The 20553-nt window shown below is 42.7% G+C and overlaps 1 protein-coding gene across 1 annotated transcript in view; it reads left to right on the top strand.

Moving 5' to 3' along the window:
• Positions 1 to 20553, top strand: part of C1H10orf67 (chromosome 1 C10orf67 homolog) — a 58078-nt gene that overhangs the window by 23536 nt on the left and 13989 nt on the right. The window contains exons 7-14 of the mRNA XM_063121378.1: positions 860 to 918; positions 1902 to 1973; positions 5349 to 5414; positions 11427 to 11588; positions 14245 to 14330; positions 14438 to 14503; positions 17161 to 17245; positions 18669 to 18749. Of these exons, the coding sequence (XP_062977448.1) occupies positions 860 to 918; positions 1902 to 1973; positions 5349 to 5414; positions 11427 to 11588; positions 14245 to 14330; positions 14438 to 14503; positions 17161 to 17245; positions 18669 to 18749 (677 nt within the window). The remainder of the gene's footprint in view (positions 1 to 859; positions 919 to 1901; positions 1974 to 5348; positions 5415 to 11426; positions 11589 to 14244; positions 14331 to 14437; positions 14504 to 17160; positions 17246 to 18668; positions 18750 to 20553) is intronic.

The following is a 20553-nucleotide window of genomic DNA, read 5'->3' as shown; positions in this document are numbered from 1 at the left end:
CTAGTAATGCAAATGTCCATGTATCCATGTAGGTGTGTTTGTGTGTTTATATACTTTACAGGATACCTCTCATTGTTACACAGTTAACAATGGAAAATCAGCAATGTGGGTACAATATATATATATATATATCTTCTGGCCTTATAGAGGCTCCCAAGGCAGCTAACAAACTTTATAGCGATGAAACGCTTATTAAAACAAAATGTAAGAACAATCATACTAACCATTACAAGTGAGCTATGAAAGAATCATGGCCGCATAAGGGATTAAGGGAATAAAGACACAGCAATACCGTTGGACAAGAATATGAATTTAACATTATTATTATTATTATTATTATTATTATTATTATTATTATTTATTTATTTATATAGCACCATCAATGTACATGGGGCTGTACAGAGTAAAACAGTAAATAGCAAGACCCTGAAGCCTGTATTATATTAAGGCGATTTTGTCACCTCACATGACGGTGTCTTCCCTCCCCCTCACCACTCCCCAGTCTTCAGAAACGTGGTTTGAGCAATAAAGAACCACCTGCTAAAGCACTTTGTATTAGCTGTGACTAACAGCAAGGATGTCCAAGGCTAGTATTAATGAAAAGCAAAGGATACTCAGACACACTTGGCTCTTGAACTTATTTCTTAATCTCTCTCTCTGGCCAGCCAGCTGAACAGCAGGAAGGAGGCTGTGAAGGTCAAGGGCAGTTGTGAAGGTCACTGGTCTGCCACGGCCTTCATCCACCATGCATTCCAGTGGGCTTACAGACTGACCTGTGGTGCACAATATGAATCTCTTTAAATAGCCATGTAATTTCATGGTCTGCTTTATTCCCCCCCTCCGCTCTCGCTTCTTTCAGAGACTGAAATGAAACATATGCAGGACAAAAAAGAAAGAGATATGAACACAATTGAAAAGGTACTGTATCGTTTATTTATTTATTGACAGTGATGGATTAGCTAAAACAAAGAGGCAAGAGCCTGGGAGTTATTAGCCCCGTATAGCCAAAGGAATGTTCAAAGGCTGACCTTCATCCTAGCTGCTCCAGTCTGTGAGTTATGTTTTATATAACTCACCGTTCTTCATCAATCAGACAAGATGGTATCCTTTCTTTTAGAAAAATACAATTATTGAGGAACTTGAACTGGAAACCTGAGATCCTGAGACTGGGGCTCACCTGGCTCAGGTGCAGAAGGGAAATGGGGGAATGAAACATCAACCCTTTCAATTGGCAGGCAGTGTGAAACCTCCGGATTGGTTAAGCCTGGTGTCATTGCCTCTAACAGCAAACCTAGGTGGTTATGTGCCTGTGAGCTTGGAAGAGAAATGGAACCACCCAAAAATAATGGGGTTGTTTCTACATATTCAGGGTACTCGCTAAAGGTTGGAGATAAAGATTTAGAAATAAAATGGAAAAGAGTGATCTTAAAATTCCCCAGATGGCCCAGCATGCAACCCTGCAGTCTCAATACTTACAGGTTGATGGCAAGTGAACCTATAGGAAGGTAGACAAAGGGGTCTAAAAGACTGGGATGAATTTAGATAACTGAAGACTCTAGACTAAATGATCTTACGAGGGGTTGGGCGTCTTGAGATGGCAATGTGTATTACTTCACTTACTTCAACATATGGTAAGCCAGTTCTGCCCAATGGCAAATACCATACCAGTGTTTTCTCGCTGCATACCAAATTCAGAGACCAGTGCCCATGCCTGGACTTAGGGACTAAGCACTGAAGCAGCTAACAGCCAGGGCCTCTTCCCTTCATTCTGTTAGGTTTAACATTCATAGTTATCCAAGGGATGTTTTCCCATCCAGTTTCTAAATCCTTGTACTTTTTAAAAATAACACAGTGCTACCCTGTTATAATCTGAAATCTCACAATCATATTTTAAATTTTAGCTGCTGAACACTCAAGAAATCCTAAAGTTGGAGCTTGACAGGGAGAAGCAGAGAGTTTTATCAAAAGCTCGGGTAAGATCCTGAACAAAAATATTAAACTCATATTTCATTCCAATATCCCAATCATCAAGTCAGATGATTGTGACATATTCTGAATTCCCGCCCACCCCCCTTCCTCTTGAAAACAGGAGCAAGGGACTGGAGCTAGTATTCAAATGTGAAACAGAGTATTTTACCAGTCATAAATGTATACACTGAGGCCCTTTCTACACCTGCCTTTCCCCCCAGGATCATCCCTGGATCATTCCTGTGCATCCAAATGACACACAGGGGCCCCGGGAGCAGGCAGGGATGAGCCCTCCATTTTCCTGTGATAACCCTTAGGTGTAGAAAGGGCCTAAGTCTCACTGTGATGTCTCAATGCTCATGGGAAATACTACTTTCTAGTATATCTTATATCTTTCCTGAACCCCTTGGAAATGGGTGTGAAAATGGAACTCATCAAGCTGGGCATTGAATTTTAAACATGCATTTTGGAGTACAGCGGAGAACAGAAGTTCCATCAGCTGTTTACTGTGTGCTAATAAGTTATATACACAGCTTTGCTGCATAAATCAAAAAGCCCAGCTTTATCCCTGTGAGGTTTTTGTTAATGAGTATTTGCTGCTGATTCTCAAAAGAGGTTCATAAAGGGGCCTGATATTAAATATTTGAGGGTTTGGCAATGATTTCATAAAAACAATGGGCCCAATTCACCATCACTTTAAAGAGGCTTCACTAGAAGACATTCCCAGCGGCCTCAGTGTTGCTTTTTATCCCCCTTTTAAAGAATTCAAGAAGTTTCCAGATGGCTGGTTCTTCATTATATCATTTGATCCTCAATCTTTTTTTGTAATATGGTTTCACATTGGCCATTGCCAGTCTATTTTGTTACAGTAAATTAATTGGGGTTTATTACATTAAAAAAAAGAAGAAGCACAGCTTGACTTGTTTTTTTTTTAAATGTGCCAAAAGCAACTATGCTTTTCATAAAAGAAAAAAATGTGAATAGCAAATCAATCTGACTTCAACTATTTAAAAATTCTCTTTCTTTTTGTAGCTTGTCACACTTTGTGCCAAGTTATAGCTGCTCTACTTATTCAGTTTTGTTAGTTTCAGCACCGTTGGTCATGGACCCTTACACAGAGGGTCAAACCAAGAAGGTCCATAGACTTGACATCAAAGAGAGTAGTGAGAACAGAACTGGATATTCAGAAGCTGCTGCAAAATGATAGGAGTGGTTTAATGTTTATTAGTCACCGTTTTATAAAAGACCAATCTGTTGTCGTTTTGTTTTTAAGAAAAAACATTGTTCTGGATTGGGGTTGGGGGAGGAAGCATCTTCATGATTGCAGCAAGGTGCAGCCATAAATACTCTACGCAGCCTGGGGTGGGAGGTGGGGTTGGAATAATTATAATAATAATAATTATTTATTTCTTACCCACCTCTCCAATTTGATCGATGCAGGGAACAACAGCAAGCATAAAATACATAAAAGACTGATTAAAAAATAGTATACACCGTTAAAAAAAATTCCTAAAAGCATATTAAAAGCATTGTAAAATTCCACTGGATAGGCCTGCTGGAAGAGATCAGCCTTGATAGCTTTCTTGAATGCTAAAAGACTGTCAAGCCAACGAGTCTCCTCCGGCAGGCCATTCCACAGTGTGGGAGCAGCAGAAGAGAAGGTCCTCTGGGTAATGGTTGTCAGCCTGGTCTTTGTGATTGTCACAAGGCCCAACTAATCAGTATACTGCTCAGCCATCTTCTCCTGGAGACAGGAGTACAAGTAGCTCTTCAGTTCTGTTTGGAAATGACTGTCCAAAACGGAGCAAGTATGGATCCACAGCTGCTGCAGCTATATCTATTTATTACATTTCTATACCGCCCCATCTCTGTATGTGTCGACGTGCTGATTATTACTGTGCATGTAGGGAATAAGCAAGAAGTGACGTGCCCAAGGCTAGCAAATGAATAATGGCCACCACATGGAGCAATGTACAGTAATATATAGAATGTCCCATAGGTTCTTGGGCTATGATATCTATCAGAATGCCCAGAGTTTCTGCTGTTATGTTTATTTATTTATTTATTTATTTATTACATTTTTATACCGCCCAATAGCCAAAGCTGTCTGGGTGGTTCACAAAAATTAAAATCATGAAAAGCATAATAAAACAACCAACCAACAGTCTAAAAACACATACAAAATACAATATAAAAAGCACAACCAGGATAAAACCACACAGCAGAAATTAATATAGATTAAAATATAGAATCAAAGCAGCAAAGTTTAAATTTAAGTTAAATTAGGTGTTAAAATACTGAGAAAATAAAAAGGTCTTCAGCTGGCGATGAAAGGAGTACAGTGTAGGCGCCAGGCAAACCTCTCTGGGGAGCTCATTCCACAGCCGGGGTGCCACAGCAGAGAAAGCCCTCCTCCTAGTAGCCACCTGCCTCACTTCCTTTAGCAGGGGCTCACGGCGAAGGACCCCTCATGTTATGTTATGCAGAACACAAATAGCACAAATAGGAAAAGTTTTTTTTATCAATGCTTGATTTTTGAATTCCCTTTCTAATTTCCCATCATCATCATCATCATCATCATCATCATCATCATCATGTCAATGGTTCTTTCAGCTAATAATATTTAACAGAACTTCATTGGTAACCTCTTAATTCAGCAATGCAGGTTTATGAGAAACAGCAACCTTTAAAATAGAGAGAGCTTCATGTTAAAATAACTAAGCATTGTTTAAGGAAAACATTTCTTTCTACATGATTTTTTAATGTTGATTTAACTAATTTGCTAGAACTGTAAAAATGACAGGAGCTAATCAATGCATGATTTTTGAAAAAGAGGGGTGCCAGATTCAAACCTAATTGAGAAACATACCGACATGAAAATGTTGGCTCTTCATTAGATATGTAAGGAGAAAGAAACCCTGCTCATGCTCAAAGGCACTCTTGACCTTATGATTATTTCACATGTTTCAACAATGAATGCTGAATCCTAATGAGGCCTGACATTAACTATTTGAGGCTGCAGTCTGAATCATAATCTGGGAGTAAGTCCTATTATACATAGTGGAACTCACTTCCAAGTAGACATGCATAGTGTTGTCAGTCAAGAAAAATTAATGGGCCTGTTCAGACAACATGCTAAGCTAAGCCATGGTTAGACTGCTAACCCCTTTGCAGTAAATGGTTAGTGAGCGTGTTTAAACCATGGTTATGTAACCACCATGGTTAGGAATGGTTCACACGACACACTAAGCCATAATGTTTAGCTCAAAATGCTTAACCACCATGGCTTATGTCTCTCTTCCACCAGTGTTAGAACTTTGATTAAGAATTTGTTCTTGTAATCATATTGAATTTCCTTTTTCTCTGTCTTTCTTTTTAAGGAAGTAAAAGAAGCACAAGACACTGTAGCCAAATTAACAGGAGCTGTAGCTCATACTGTACCAAAGGTGATTTAGTCCACTTGCTGTTTATATAGAGTTCTATTGCCCAATCCTAGAGAAGCCCCATTCCCTTGTATTTTGTTGAGTTATTTGCTTTTGAATTAAGTGCTACTTGCTAGTGCTGTTTTATTCAACTTTAATGGGGATTATGAACGGAACATCCTTATATGATTTCTGCAACCAGTGTTGCCCTTGCCAGATCTGATTAAAGAATCTATCTAGTCCAGTATCCTGTTTCCAACAATGCCCAGCCAGAAGTTTCCAGAAAGTGTACAAATAGGACACGAAGGCAACAATCCACCTTTGTTTATCCTCACTATACTTCCTAAAAACATGGAGGTTCTATTTAGCTAATACCTAAATGTAGCCTCGTGTGGTGCAGAGCGGTAAAGCAGCAGTTTCTGCAGCTGAAACTCTCCCCATGGCCTGAGTTCGATCCCAGCGGAAGCTGGTTTCAGGCAGCCGGCTCGGGTCGACTCAGCCTTCCATCCTCCCGAGGTTGGTAAAATGAGTACCCAGGTAGCTGGGGGAAAGGTAATAATGGCCGGGGAAGGCAACAGCAAACCACCCCGCTATAAGGCCTGCCAAGAAAACGTCAGCGAAAGCTGGCGTCCCTCCAAGAGTCAGTAATGACTCAGTGCTTGCAAGAGAGGTTCCTTTCCTTTCCTAAATGTATATGTTTAGAAATAAGCACATGGTGATAATACCTGGTGTAGGTGCTGGTAGTGTCTTCTCCTCCTCTTCCTCCTTAACATGCCAGCGTTGCTGGCAAAGCATGGCAACACCCAGCCACCCGAGCCAGGCCCTGCACACAATTTCAAAAGGTTTTTTTTTAAAAAAAACTTACATTGTGTGTAACCAATCAGATTTCTGCCTTTGGGGGGGGGGCGGGGTTATGCTGCATTTGTGCCCTCATTGGCTGAACACCCAGCCACCCACCCCCAAAGGCAGCATCTGAGTGGTTTAGATCGCTGCTACTCAAAACGTAAGGGTTTTTTTTTAAAAAAAAAACAACAATTTTCAAAACAGGGCTTCCTTTTCCCAGCATGGCTGGCTTAGTAGGAGAACGAGGAGGAGGAGGAGGAGGAGGAGGGTAGCAGTGGCGGTGGCATCTGTGGCAGGCCTGAGCCCTTCTGGGCCCTCAGCAGCTGCCTTCTCATGCCAACTGCTGACACCGGCCTGGTGCCCTCTATTTCATAATGTTTTCCATGGTGCTCTATTCAAAATGTGGATGAGCTGGTTGCCTTTTTAATAATAAAGGGTTGCTTTCGTATTCCTTTCTAAAGATAGACTGAATTTAGAGCTGATAAAACACTGTTTGACTAAAGGTTACTGTTATCCTACATCTTCCTCAAACTTCAAATAATGGCACACAGCAAGCAAGTGCTCAAAAGTTAATGTCTAAGTTCACATATAACTCTCCCGGTTCTTTGATGCTGTATTGCCCGCAAGAGGTATTTGACTTCCTTTATTAATCAAGCCTATATTTGGAAAAGTGTGACATTCAGTGGGAAAGCCACACATGCTGAGATTAGCTGAACCTAAGTACTGTTCCAGGAGAAAGGACAGAAATGTGATCAGTTTCAGTTAATTATAATGTGTAAATATTTTTGAAATATCTGTAGTTTGTTCTGAGATTAAAAAATATGCAAGGTGTTATCAAGATTTCTGTGTTTGCTACACTTAAGGGGGAAATCCAGTAATCCATACATGAGTGTCATGATTCCCTTAAAAAGCTGTCCCCTAATAAATTATCCTGCAGCTTCAACTGAAAAAATTATAGATCCCAATCCAGTAAAAGTTGCTTAAGCTTATTTCCCACTGACTTCAATGGGATTTGAGTAAGCCATAAATACTTACTGTCCTGATTTCAAAAGAACCTAAACATGAGTAATTTCCCCTGGATTGGGGCCAAAGTGTTCATATTGAATTTTCAAAAATCCTTCATTGTTTTTTAAACCAACCTTTTGAAAAAATAGAAGATAGCAGAGAGCTAGAAACATGATGGTTGGTTTCTTTGCATGCAACATAAACATTTAAAACTGAAATAACGTCTTTCATATTTTTAATATTGAAGTATATTCCCACTGTTCATTTTTTTACTATCTGAATTATATGACCTTTCCTCCCTCAAAATTTGAATTATGAAGGCATAAATGTCTTTCCCCCTCAATTAATGTTTTATTAATTTTATACTATGCAACCCAATGCTATGCTTGTTTACTTGTAAGTAAGTCCTCCAGGGTTCATTCCCAAGTAAGTGTACATTGGACTGCAGTGTTCTATCAGTACAAAATTACAAGAAAAATGAAACAGAACAAGGCAGCTTAGACCAAGGCTGAGAGAATGATGCCTTGGTCAAGGCTGGTTTGTTGAAGCAGAAACTTCCTGACTCACAGATCATACTGGGCCGGTTCACCATGATGTGCTATGGCGCAGGCAGCCATTTTCAATATTCAGGTCACGACCACGGCTCGTCGTGTCATTTGAACCCAGCAAGGGTTAACAAACCCCCCCACACTAAAACATTCCATGCGTTCTGGGTGCAGGGTTCAAACAAAACCAAAGCCATGGCCGCAGCTTGAATATTCAAAAGCTGCCCGGCCCACACCAGCACATGGCATGCGATCGGGCGAACCTGTTCACTGTTAGTCACTGGGTGGGTTCACATGATCATTTTCAGCCAAGGTGACTTAAGTAAGCCACTGTGGTTTGTGAACGTGCTGGGTGCTCACAGGCACCCGTTCCGTAACCCAACCCCTGCTCATAGGTTGTCATGTCGTCTGAACCCAAAGAGGGTGGGTTGCTGGCATGGTTAACAAGCCACCAAAACCTGTTATTGCTCCTCAACCTCCTCTTTCTCATTATTGCTACCCCTTGCTTGCTTGACAGGCAGAGAGCTACTGAGCAAGGAGATAGTGGCATTTCCTGCTCCTCACTACAGGTCCACACCATTGCCTGGGCCAGAGTGAGAGGCAGGTGAACAAATACGTTGCAATGGTAAAGAAGAGGAGCAACTCTAGGTGGCTCTTGTCAGTTAGGCCCCTGCTGAAGTATGAGGGCTTGGCTGCTAACTGTCCATGTCTACCCTTGATGCTGGTCCTGCACAGTGCAACCACATCTAAATGAACAAGGTCTCTGAGACCCTCCGCTGTGTTCCGGCCCCCTCCCCCAGACCACATCCACCCCTAACAAACTGAGTATGTCCAACAAAAGTTTGCCCTTTCTGTGAGTAAATCAGTAAACAGAACTATCTGGGTAATTTTGGCTGGGATTCAGAAGAGCAGTGGAAGGCATACAATGAAGTTCGTAAAGCAGCAGGAGAGAAAACAGAATACAATTACTGTTAAACACATGTGCACCTTGTTCAATATTTATCTTCTAAAACAGATTTGGTAAAGTAGCCTGAATTGTGGTTTGACACACTGGAGGGCACCTGCAGTCATTTCAAAAGGTTTCCTAAGCCTTGTATTTGTATATATCTGAGCTGTATTTGCACAAGAAAATGTGGTTGTTGTTTTTTACATAAACGTACAGTTGGGGGACAACGACGGCAATAGGATTCCTGAGTTTCACTGATAGCTTAGTAGGCTCTGATGAAAATCTTATTTTGCACTGACTGCTAAACATATATCATCCATTAGTGCTCGTGTTTATGAAAAAGAATCCTTGTAAGGTTCAAAATAGAATATTTCATTCACTCAAGTTGTCTAACAGTTGGTCACATGTTTATAAACACAAACTACAACATTTTGTTTTAACCTCAAGCGATACTCACCATCCAAAAATGGCTAGGGTATCAGTTTTGACCAGTCAGAAACATTTTACAAATTATAGCTCATCTACCTTATGCAATTCAAGACTATATTTTCTGGAAGATCTCAAGCTGTGATATCCATAAATTTCTAAAAAATATATATGGATATGTGCTTTTAAAACTTTCAGGCAATGTCGAGATACATGCTAAATGTGTTGTGGCATCCAAAAATGTGGTTTGTTCATATGCTTTGTATATTATGAAATCTGAATATCATGGAATGAAGTGCTGTGTGTGTTGTGCTATGTTGACAAAGTCAAAACAACACCCAGTGTTTTTCTACAGACATTGCTAAGAAAGAGGGCATGTCTATAAAAGTTTAGAAAACCTGTGGATTGTTGCTGTTTGAGATGTTGAAGGGAAAAATGTGTGTGTTTTAAAAATAGGCACTTGGGTTGTATGTACTGGATGAGTTATTTACATATTGTAATATGCATGTTGCTCCTGCCTCATAATGTCCCATGCCATTCCTGAATTTTTTAAATGAGGAGACTATGTGGGAGGGACAGGTGATGATAATAATTTGCTTGCTGAAGTGGCTATTTCTAGGGCTGTGCTCCGCTTCGCTTCGGATCGGAGAAGCAGAAGCGGATCAGGGTGCTTCACCTCCCCTTAAGGCGGAGGCGAAGAGGATTGGGGGGGTAGCGGAGCACCGCAGAGCAGATTGAGATGAAGGTGGATCCTTCACCTTGATCCGGAGCTCCGAAAAAAAGGTAAGGGGGCCTTACCTGGTGCTGCTGCTGCCCGTGCGGCGACAGCAGCAGAGCCAGGTAAGGGGGCAGGGGGGAGGGGGTCTTACCTGGTCCGTCGCGGCCCATCGCCGGCTTCACTAGAGCCTGTGGCTCAACCCAGAAGTATAGGGTCTTGGGATCATCCCGGGACTGCGGGGAAAACCGGGGGGAAAGTGTAGGGCAATATCCCAGAGAAAGGCAGAGATCTTTCCTCCCTCCTCCCATGATCTCCTGTGCATCATGCGGATGCACAGGGACAATCCCAGGATGATCCCCAGGATATTGCCCCGTGTAGACATGCCCTTGGAGTGCCATTGTCAATCAGTGCTGACAATAATGGTCTAGAGTAATGGTCTGACTCAGTATAAGGCAGCTTCCTCTGTTCCACTGTGGGCATAGAATTTAACTCTTCCCCCTTCATCATTTAGCCGATTTAAATTACTCTCCCTGAAGCTGGGAGGAACAAACCCTTAAATACTTCATATTTACTTGCTCAGCTCGGGTTGTAATTTGGCTTATGCTATTAATTGTTCATTTTATTTATTTCTAAGCAACATTTCTACTCTACCTTTTTATCACTAATACTCAAGCCAAGTAACAGTAACCAAATTTTAAAATTAAAACAGTAATTCAAAATAATTAAAATTAAGGAACAGCATGATAATTACCAATCAGATAATTACCAAAATAAAACAGCCATCAGATGTTATTCATAATTTAAGATGCAGCATCTAAAAAAGCCCACTGGAATAGAGGTGTCTTGGAGACTGGCCTGGCATTCCGAATATGGTGTACCACTATGGAAAAGGCCCAACAACAGGTCAGGGGTCATTTGAGTGTTGCTCTCCCCTCAGACAAGCCATGCTGCCTGGGTTCGGACAACATGACAAGCTGCACCAGGGTGGGTAATTAGGGAAATGGCACCCATCCCATCCCATCACATGCTGGGGATTACAACAAACCACTGTTGCTTAAATAAGCCACGTTGGCTTGTTCTGATCATACAATCTGGGTCCCTGTCTCCTGTGCCCCCCTGCCATGCTTCTGTTGACAGGAGAATTCAGAGTAAGGCCTTGGAAGTGGACCTCAGCTCTCAAGCAGGTTCATATGTCAAGAGATGTTTTCTTAAAATCTTGACCTATGGTGTCCAGAGCCAGACCAAGGAATTTTGCTGCCTGAGGTGAAGAATAAGATGGCACCCCTTTCATTCCATGAACAAAATCTGGACTGGCAGATGAATCTGTCTTCGACGTTGATGATGGGGCAGCATTCTCCACCACACCTGAAGACCACAAGCTAATTTAAGAGAGGGCAGAGCAGGGTGCATGGCACACAGGTCTCCCTTCTGACATCTTACTGCCGCCTCCCAGAATCTGCTGCCTGAGGCAACTGCTTCACTCTACCTAATGGCAGGGCCAGCCCTGATGGTGTCCAAAGTTCACTAGCTGTTACTTTTTTTTTCCTTTACAGGTGCCATCAGTCCATGAACCAAAACCAGGAAAGGGAGGGAAAAAACTGAAAGGAAAGGCAGCAAAAGAAGCCATCGCCAGGGCAGCCATCGCTAGGGTAGCCTCCACCAGGGAAGCCACTGCCAGGGAAGATTCCGCCAAACAAAAAAGAGAATTGGGACAAGTAAGTCTTTGGGCAAAAAGACACGTGCTACTAATTGCGTAGGTGTAGCCGACCCTGATATTTTCCTTTACTCCAATGTAAATGCACATGGTCCCAATTCAGATTGGGACCAGAATGCTCCAGGAGGGCTTAAACTTCCCCCTGCCCAATGTGTTTCCCACTCAAAATTCAACCCCTTAATGGGGAGGGCTTAAAAAAAAGTAAAGAGTCCCCATTAGAGTTAATGAAGGTTTTTTTAAAGACCCTCTCCCACTTGGGGGGAAGAATTTCAGGGGGCGGAGTGGGTGAGGAGAAGATTTAATCTTTCTTCTAAGAGCACACGGGTCCCACTTCAAATTGGATCATGCCGTTACACTGGAGTAAAGAAAAATATCAGGCTCAGCAGAACATATAGTTTGACCCTTAGCAATAAGGTACGGAGTTATTATTCTAGGCTAATAGAATCTTAGAGCTTTATCACACGTACCTGCTTCCTTTGGATTATCCCCGTAGCGCTAAGCTTTCACGGTTGTTGTTTTTGCTACTGGGCGACAGCGATCCTTTGCATACCAGGAAGTGAGTTGAAGGGGGAAATGTAAAAAATCATTTAAAAATCAACGGATGACCCAATTCAATTCAAGTTTGGTACGCTTAAAGCTCTCCCTAATATCTATTCATGTGCCAATTTTTGTGTCTTTATCTTTAAAGCTTACGCAGATGTAAGCATTTCTTTAAAGTCCTGCTCCTGCGCCCCAGCGGCGGCTCGGAAGATACACTCAGAAAGCAGGGGCTAAGTAGAGCAAATCTTTTTGCTTTGAAGCACAATTAAAGCAAGATGCATACTTCACAATAAAAGCAGATTATGAGGTGGAAAACTTCTGAGTCTTTTGCATGCAATTCGCAGTGATTGCACAGTGTAACACTGGTGTGATAAAGCTCTTAGTGAAGAAGTATCACATAGCAAAAAAAGTGAGTACCATCTTTTTTGATGACATTTGAAACAGAAGGATAATGTAAGGCTGTATCCTTACCTGCTATTTGTCATGGAAGATATCCTCCAAACAGCTGGTGTGGTTCCACATAGCGTCCCTAATTAGGGCAATACACATCTGGCCATTTCCTCAAGGAAGTGAGCACACTTTTAATGAGATTTTCACTGCCCCTGCCATGCTCCTCGGAACATCTGAACAGGTGTGCCAAGGCATTATGGTTGATTCCACGCTAGCCCTTTTCTCTGGAATTGCCATCCTTTGTTTACTCTGTGTTTATGGAGAATTCAAATGATGTTGTTGCCAAATCTTTGCAACACAATTTCCTGCTACTTCATTACAGAATAAAGGAAGGACCAAACTAAATAAATAAATCATGGGAGGAAACTAGTAGGTTGCCTATTACTAAACACCACTCCACTAGAAACAGAAGCTGACTAATTTAGGGTCCATTCATCACTCATTCCCCCCACCATGCTGAACAGGAAGCAATGAAAGGGACAGAACGTGTAAGAGGAAGCTATTAATCAATGTTGCAAGGGACTTTTGGGGAACTTGTCTTCTTAGGAAGCAATCCTATGGCCCCTGGACAGAGCCTGGGTCCCCATAGGATAGTTTGGATTCTTGGATCTGAGGTCGGAGTCACCATTCCTACCTCAGACCCAGGAGTCTGAGCTCCCCTCCCCTTCACAACTAGCATGGAGAGAATCATGTTGGCTGCCTCTCTGTGAGTGCAAAAGCCATATCCTGAAATCTCACAAGCCTCCTCCCCTTCCTTGATGCCTCAAGTTAGATGGGAGAAAAAAACCCATCTAGCTAAAATGCAGAGCTGGAAGATCGCCTCCCCTGCCCCTCCCACTCTGCATTGGGTGGCCATAACACTCCATGTTTGGAGGCTTATGGTCATCCCTGTAGGATTGTGGCCTTACTCATGAGTAAACATTAAAGAAAAATCTTGGCCAATGAAGGGCATGGCTAGAAAATATGGTGTTGTATTAAGGGCTGTGTAAAACCACCATTTTAATTCTTCTAGTGGATGGCGGAAAAGCCATACCTCTGCAGCAACAAAAGACCTCTAGCAATTGTAATAATTCCACAAACATTCGGAAGGAAGGGAATTCAGAACTTCATTAGAGGCAAGGCAAAGCTTCTCTTGGTTCCTGCCAGGGCATAATTACAACTAACGTACAGAAAGAAAAGTGGAATACAACTGAAATATCTGCTTTTCCCCTAAAGGACTATGTCAAAAGTTAGGAATCACCCCAAGTCCCCAAATGCCAACAAGATATTCCTCATGACAGAATAGGAAGCAGCCAATAACCACAAATGGATCTAGTCAAAACAGGGAGGTCTGCAGTATCAATCAAGAACAACCATTTGTAGTAGGCCTGCTCTGTTCATAGAGAAATGTTCCAAACTGCAAAAAGTGAAACACTAAGGGAGGAATGTTAACAAATCAAGAAAACAATATATTTAAACAGGGATAAAAAATTCACCTGTAATGGGATTACGTCATGTACTCCACAAATATCGATTTACAATAAGTAAGGACTTGATACTGAAGATAGATGGGAGTTAAAGCTGGAAAGGAAGTCTGAAATGCCACAGAAGTTTAATTTTTGTGTAAATGGCATACCCTGATAACTAATGCAGAGTTCTCCTTTGTAATGACAACTGCACTTGAAAAGGATCCAGCGGCTGAGAAGAAAGCATTACTTGATGAGATAAAGAAGCTTAAAAAAGCTGAACATGAGGCAAAGCTGCATGTACAGAGGTATGTGCCCAAGAATTTGCTGTGTAAGCAAGAATTTGTTGCATAGATAAGACTCTGCCATTCTTCAGCTGCAAACCAAACCAATGCTCTTTGTTTCCTCCTTTCAGACTTGAACAGGAGTTGCGTCAGTCTGGTCGATCTTGGCAACTAAAATTTGAAATCCTGAAGAAAAGGTATTGCATTACTATGGCCATAGCTAGACAGGGTGAAATCCCAGGGCGATCCCCAGGATCGTCCCTGTGCGTTCACATGATGCATAGGGGACCCCGGGATCAGGGAGGGATGATGCCTCCCTTGCCCCAGGATCTCACCCTACCCTTTGAGCCAGGTTTTTCCGCAGTCCCGGGCTGAGCCCAAGACCGCGAAATGTGTGGCCAGGCGTCTCTGTTTGTCCCGGTTCCTCGTGGTTCCACGCAAGGAGCCGGGATCCACACACGGGGTGCAGAGCTCCTCAGGAGCTCTGTGCCCATCGGGGGTGGGGTGGGGGGAGCAGGCAAAATATGTATATTAGTGAAAATTATGTTCAAAAATACATTATACTAGAAAGACTGCTTGCCAAAAGTATGTATGTTAGCTAGAATGGTGTACAACCTTGCATGATGTATGAGAAAGGACACACACACACACACACACACACACACACACACACACACACACACACACACACACACATATATATATATATATATATATATATATATATATATATATATGAATTGTCATGAGAACTCTAACCATTTCAAAATTCAGGGCAAGCTGAATTTAAGATTGGGAAAAATCTCAAAGTTTGGGATGAACTGAATTTAAGACTGGGGGCATGGCTAGATGACTGTTTATCCTGGGGGATCACCCTTGGATCATCCCTGTACATGCACATGGCCCATAGGGGATCCCGGGAGCAGGGAGGGATGATCCCTCCCTTGCCCCGGGATAACAGGAAACACTTTTATTCTGGTTTTTCCTGCGGTCTCAGGATGCACCCGTCCCAGTTTCATCCCGGCTCCTCGCGAGTAATCACAAGGAGCTGGGAGCCGGGCATGGGGCGGGAGGGTTTTTTGATGGGGTTACACTCACTGTTTGCGCTGGAGCACTCGAGTGCTCATCTTGAATAATAAAAAAAATAAATGGCAGGCGTGACGTCCTCCATTTTGATTGGAGAAATCCATTGCACAATTCAAAGAAGTGTGAATTTTGAAGGATAACTGAGTTCAAACATTCACATACTGGTTCCAAAGTGTGAAATTATCAAATAAAATTCTCCCCCATCCATCACTCTTTGTCCATGAACGCTAACATCCACCAAGACAGGAAGGAAGGGATTCCTGAGATTCCTTGATGTTGCCTGAACTACAGACATCAAATGGAGGGAAATCCCAGAATAAACATTGCCTGAAAATTTCGTCCCATCTCTGTGCCTATGGGGCTGTCTAAAAGTGGGAGAAACCCTTAGGTGGCTGCGAATCTGCTCTGCTTCAGTTACATGACACAGACGCAGCTTTACAGCCCCTGTAGGACTTCCCCAAGAAGCTGTGAATTGAAAAGTCAGGGACTTAGCCTGACTTTTTCATTGGGAGCGAGGTCAGTACAGCTCTTTCGCCATCTGACATCACTCCGGGGCCAATCTGGGGGGCGGTCCTGGTGGAAGGTGACCAGCGATTGGTCGCCTTACACCAGGAAGAGGGTGGAGGGTGGCTCCAGTACCTGGATGGCTGCCAGAAACCCTGCCATCCCTCCCCAGCAATCCCTCCCCAGAGTAAAACCACAGGGCTTTGCAGGGAGGCGGAGCCAACTCAGTGCCGTAAAGACAGGGCCCAGGACTGACAAAACAAAGTAGAGAGAGGGATATCCAGGAGGTAAGATTTATGGGGGTATCCCACAGCTGCAAGGAGAATGCTTGTAATTGGGGGGGGAAATATTTATGTATCTTTTTCAGAGTGTTTTCATTATCATGTTAAAAAAGCAGCAGCAACACCTGTGCTCTGAGTATCAAATATTTTGGAAACATAGATAATCAGAATAAATTGCAGTTACTGTCACAACTCTATGACAGAATTCTCCAAATGCAGGCAAAACGTTTTGATCCATTGAATATACGTCAAGAAAAACTCATTGAACATTGAAGATGCTCTCTTGAGGGACATTTGCCTGGTGCCAATGTTCTATTCTTAGCTGCCAGTTTAAAACTTTTTCATTTGCCCAGGCATTTGAATTTGTTTTTAACACAGTGGTCTAGTTGCTGGACAAGTCATTTTTATCCCTCTCATTTTAGAATTAATGTTTCACTATATTTTGTTGTTGGTGTATTGTTGTCTTATCTTTGTACACTACTCTCATATCCGCTTCTTTGAAAACAGCTTTCCAGGGTTTCAGGCAGGATTCTTTTCTAGCTCTACCTGGAGATGCCAGAGATTGAACCTCGGCTCTTTAGCATGTAAAGCAGGTTCTCTACCACAAAGGTACAACCACTTCCCAAGAAAGAATCTGTCCTGCGTATCCAGTTCGCACCTAGCGATTTAAGCCAGGACCCAAGGATTTGTGTTTCTTGAACAGCAGCCCACCCTTGCATGATGCAACCTAGCAAAATACTTTTGAAATTGTGGGAAAGTCCACAGAGTACTTTGTGATATGACATTGGAGAAGGCTCTGTTGTTTAAAGCAAAAAAAAAAAAAAGCCTACTTCCCTTTGGGCACATGGAGGCTTTTTGACATATCTAAATAGTTCCTTGCATCCCAGGCATTTACTTTAAAAAAAATGAAGCTGGGTACGGGAGGGAGGATCATACTTTCATTTAAGAAATCAATTTAATATTAATTTCCATTCATTTTCCAGCATGCATGCCCTTAAGGATGAGATGTTCCTTAGACAGTCATTACGTCAATCAACCAAATTTAGACGCCCATCACTGGTTGATAGGGTATGTACAGAAAATGGCCATTTGTTAGAAACTTTGAGCAAGGGTGTAAAAATGTTTGCAAAACATAGAAACCAGTGGGGCTTTCTAGGAGGAGAAACCTGCTTCCTGACCGCTGCTAGGGTGGCCAGGTATCCTCTTTTACAGAGGATAGTCCCCTGTTTGAGGGGCTTCCCGAGGGGCATCCTGTATTTGAAAGAGTTCTCTATTTGAAGGGCTGTACAGTCCAATTCCAGTTTAAAAATAATAAGCCATAAGAACAGTTGGCCATCAGCAGTTAGCTCTTGGACAGCAGGTTGAACAGGCAGGCTGGTTGTAGTCACCTGGTTGTAGTCTTTCACAGTATGGTGAGGTGTACTGTATTTCTATTTAAATGATAATACTTGTTTCTAAATTTTCATATGTAAATATAAATTAGCCTGTGCAGATGCTCTACAAATTACTGTCATCTCTTTTTTGTGATGTATTTCCTCTTTTTTGTCAATTCATAAGCAGCCACACTAAATGCTCCAAGTGACAGTCATCACCAGCCCCACCCCCACCCCCACCTCCATTTTTACGCACCAGTGGCTCCGGGTTTGACTTTCATACTCTGTGTTGAAAGGATTTGAAACCTCTTCAATCCGGTACAGATGCAACATCAGGATAATCAGGAGCCAGGATTAAATTTTGTAATTTAGGTTGCAATCCTATACACACTTTCCTGGGAATAAGCCCCATTGACTTCCATGACACTTACTTCAGAGGAAGGATTGCACTATTAATTTTCTATCTCAATGTTTCTTTGCTTCCTGATATGTGTATTATTTATACTACATCTCTACTTTAATGTCCTTTGCGGACATAATGTGGCTGTAATAGTGATGGCCACCAATTTGGATGGCTCTAAAAGGGGGTTAGATCAATTCCTTGAGGAGAAGGCTATCAATGGCTACTATGTGCTACCTTCAGTATCCAAGGCAGTAAGCCTATATGCGCCAGTTACTCGGGAACATGGGCAGGAGCCTGCTGTTGCACTCATATCCTACTTATGGGTTCCGGGTCAACAGCTGGTTGGCCACTGTGTGAACAGAGTGCTGCACTAAATGGAACCTTGGTCTGATGAAGTATGGCCTTTCTTATGTTCTAAAAGGAGTAATACAGCAGGCTTTCTGCAAACTGCAAAACAGGAGCGAACTTCAAGAACGCATGATGTACCTCCCTTTTCTGCTCTCCTCTCTGGAGTGAATTTCCCTTTCCCATTCCCGGTCGGCATTCCCCACAGTCTAGAGCAGCATATACATTGATGCTAAACCAGCATTTGAAACCATGATTTGAACTGAATTCGCAAACTATATTTTTCAAACGAGCATTGAGCATGTTTTATCATGACATGCGCATTTGTAAGCAACTGAAAGGTTTCATCTGTGTTACATTTTCCTTCCAGACAGCTGCTCCTCTGCATATCCAGAACCAGAACATTCCAAAATCATTTTCAAGTAGTTTATTTATTCAATATGCACCTCTGGTATGTATTTTAATATTTGGCTAATATATATTATATGTTGCTTAGATTTAGTGTCCCACAACCCAAACACACTCAAGCATCCAAAGTGACAACTGGCCTTCTCATTGACGTTGTGCTTTGGAAGCACTTTATACATGCAGGCTGCGGGCTGCATGTTGTCCCTGCCACCCCTGACCCCTGTGCCCTTGGGCTTGAAAAGGTTGTGTATCCCTGATCTAGCCCATGATTGTCTACCCTGACAGGCAGAGAAGGTCTTTCCCATTCCCTATTACCTGATCCTTTTAATTGGAGACTGAACTTGGGAGGTTCTGCATCATCATCATCATCATCATCATCATCATCATTTGCATTTGTATACCACCCCATAGCCAAAGGTCTCTGGGTGGTTTACATAAGATTTAAGTCACTTAAAAATATATACAAAAATTAAAAACCACAAAACATACAATATACATATACATTTTACTGTAAAATCGCTAACAACTTTAAAAAACTATGAGCCTAAAAAAACAGACCCAGGCTCACCACATATTGCTAAATGCCTGGGAGAAGAGAAAAGACTTGACCTGGTGCCAAAAAGATAACAATGTTGGCGCCAGGTGGGCATCATCGGGGAGATCATTCCACAGTTGGGGGGCCACCACAGAGAAGGCCCTCTCTTGTTGCCGTCCTCTGAGCTTCCCTCGAAGTAGGCATCCGGAGGAGGGCCTTAGATGCTGAATGTCGTGATGGGGTAGGTTCATGTCGGGAAAGGCCGTATTGTGGTCCCAGGCTGTGTGTGTGCCTGTCTGCCACCAGGGGAGGGCAAGCGATTTCATCCCGAGGGCCGAATGCCATTTCAGAGAAGCTCTCGGTGGCTGCATTCCAGTGGTGGGCATCGCCAAAGGCAAAACAGGTGGGACCAAAAATTACCCCCTCCCCAACCCCAACCCCCACTGTATTATAGCTTACCGCTGGTAGCTCTTCCTGCCAATAACTCAGATTTGAGAGAAACGCTTCAACCTTTTAAAATGTGAGGTGGGGGGCTGGGGGAACTGCACAAAAGTTGGCTGCTGGAATTCTTCCCCCATTCTGAAAGGTCAAAATGCCTCTCCTAAGGCTTAGTTACTGACAGTCAGAGCTTTAAAGCACAGTCCTATGCATGCTTATTTAGAGGTGAGCCCCACTGCGTTCAATGGGGCTTACTCCCTAGTTACATATTTTTCAGATTGCAGTCTTAAACTAGCAGATGCAGATATTTTTGGCCTCCCCCAGTACTGGAATGCACCACCGTCACCGGCCACCATGAACTTTCCCAAAATGCAATTCAACCCTTAGGCCCCATTCAGAAGGCACCTTAAACCATGGCTTTAACCACAGTGAATAAGACTTTTTGTCTTAGGGCTTTGCTAGACCTACCTGATAATCCGGTGGTGAGGAGGGGCCAGCCTGTGCTAGAAGTAGCGCAGGCTGTCGCTCCTATCCACACGTCAGACGTGACGGGCTGCAGGAGAGCCCTGTCGCGTCTGCCATTTTTTTATTTTTAAAGGAGCCAGATGCGCACGAACACTCATTGTGTTTTAACCTGTTGGGTGTTTTATTGTGGTTTTAATTTTTGTGAACTGCCCAGAGAGCTTCGGCTATTGGGCGGTATAAAAGTGTAATAAATAAATAAATAAATAAATGTGCTTAGGTAAGTTTTTTTTAAAAAAATCGTTCTCCCCGCTCCCCCTGAGCTCCCCCCTGGCTCCAATCTCCCCCTCCCCAATCTCCCTGACTCCGATCCCCCCCCCGCCCCCAGCTCCGATCTCTCCCCCTACCCCCG

Source organism: Elgaria multicarinata, chromosome 1, assembly GCF_023053635.1.
Source record: "Elgaria multicarinata webbii isolate HBS135686 ecotype San Diego chromosome 1, rElgMul1.1.pri, whole genome shotgun sequence".
NCBI classification, from domain to species: domain Eukaryota; kingdom Metazoa; phylum Chordata; class Lepidosauria; order Squamata; family Anguidae; genus Elgaria; species Elgaria multicarinata.
This window is presented reverse-complemented; position numbering and strand designations above follow the sequence as displayed.